Source organism: Pygoscelis adeliae, unplaced genomic scaffold (assembly GCF_000699105.1).
Source record: "Pygoscelis adeliae isolate BGI_AS28 unplaced genomic scaffold, ASM69910v1 Scaffold577, whole genome shotgun sequence".
Lineage (NCBI taxonomy): Eukaryota > Metazoa > Chordata > Aves > Sphenisciformes > Spheniscidae > Pygoscelis > Pygoscelis adeliae.
The window spans coordinates 51,416-53,022 of NW_008825116.1; the positions used below are offsets into that span (position 1 = coordinate 51,416).

Below are 1,607 nucleotides of genomic sequence, written 5' to 3' on the forward strand. Positions count from 1 at the left end.
CTCCTGCGGGGGCAGGGGCAGCAGCGGCAGCTCTGTCCCCTCCCGTGTCTACCAGGTGTCCCGCACCTCGGCTCTCCCCAGCCTGTCCAGCTTCCATGCCACCCGCGTGACCCCCCTGCGCTCCTACCAAAGTGCCTACCAAGGTGCCGGTGAGCTGCTGGACTTCAGCCTGGCCGACGCCATGAACCAGGAGTTCCTCCAGACCCGCACTAACGAGAAGGTGGAGCTGCAGGAGCTCAATGACCGCTTCGCCAACTACATCGAGAAGGTGCGCTTCTTGGAGCAGCAGAATGCCCTCATGGTGGCCGAGGTGAACCGCCTGAGGGGCAAGGAGCCCACCCGCGTGGCTGAGATGTACGAGGAGGAGCTGCGGGAGCTCCGGCGCCAGGTGGACCTGCTCACCAGCCAGCGGGCTCGTGTTGAAGTCGAGCGTGACAACCTGCTTGATGACCTGCAGAAGCTCAAACAGAGGTGAGGAGGGGCCCTGGCATGTCCCTGTGGGCATCCATCCCTGCATCTCCATCCCTAGGGATGGGCAGTGGCAGAGCTCACCCTGGCAGCCCCTTGGGTGCTCACTGCCATCCTTGTGCCCCATGGTCGGAGCCCCGCTCCTCCGTCCCCCTCACGCCATCCCCCAGGGTGGGAGAGCACCTCTCTCAGCTGTACCTCTCACTGGCCGCACCAGCCTGCAGGGCACTTTGCAGGGCACCAGGTCCTGGCATGGTGGCTGCAAGTTTTGGGAGGGAGAAGGGCACCCGCAACCCACTACACCAGTGCTGGGTGCTCCCTGACCCACGGTGTGGGGCAGGCAGGGGGGAGCTGGCCCAGCAGTGTGGGGCAGGGCGAGGGAGGTGCCCGCTGCCTGGGCATCTCAGCAGGGCACTCCGGATGGCCGCTGCCAGCCCTCGCCAGGTGTCCAGGCAGTACCCAGTAGGCAGGACGGCTCCGGCAGCAGGGGTGTCCCCTGCACCCTCCCTTGCAGCAGGGCCAAGGCTGGGCTGTGATGCCACGGGACCCCCAGGGCTGAGGGATTGGAGTGCCCCCTCCCGGGGTCCCCATCCCCACTCACACCGGGGAGGGAAGGCCAGCCCACGGGTGCACCGGGATGGACAGACAGAGCCAGCCAGGCAGGCGGAAGCCAGGGGGAGGATGACCCGGGGGGTGGTCTGCCAGCTCTGGAGGCAAAGGAGGGAGAGGAGGAAGCAGACGCACTTCCACAGGCCAGGGATGCTCCAGGTCTGCTGTGGGTGTCCACCGTGCCCTGGGAGCAGCAGGGACCCCTCAAGGATGCTGTGGGCCTGGCTGGTGCCGGGAAGGGGGCCGGGGCTGAGGGGGAATAGCCACAGGGGTGGTCGGGCTGAGTGACCCCCCAGAGACCAACCAGCATGGGGGCACCTGGCAGCAGGGGTGGATGCTCAGTGGGAGCTGCTTGTTTTGATGCTGGTCTGCACCTTCCCTCCTGGCCTCTGTACCCCGGGGACACTGAGTCCCCATTTCCTGGGGGTGACACAGCCTGCTGCCTCCCCCTTGCAGCCCCAGCCTCTGCCCCAGAGGGCCGGTGCTGGGGTGCCGGTGCGGCAGAGCCAGTGATGCTGGGAGGCTGGGGG

At 67.3% G+C, this 1,607-nt stretch overlaps 1 protein-coding gene across 1 annotated transcript in view; it reads left to right on the forward strand.

The window, feature by feature from the left end:
- DES (desmin) overlaps window positions 1-1,607 on the forward strand; it is a 13,036-nt gene that overhangs the window by 3,704 nt on the left and 7,725 nt on the right. Inside the window, exon 2 of the mRNA XM_009328253.1 lies at window positions 3-471. Coding sequence (XP_009326528.1) covers window positions 3-471 — 469 coding nt within the window. The remainder of the gene's footprint in view (window positions 1-2; window positions 472-1,607) is intronic.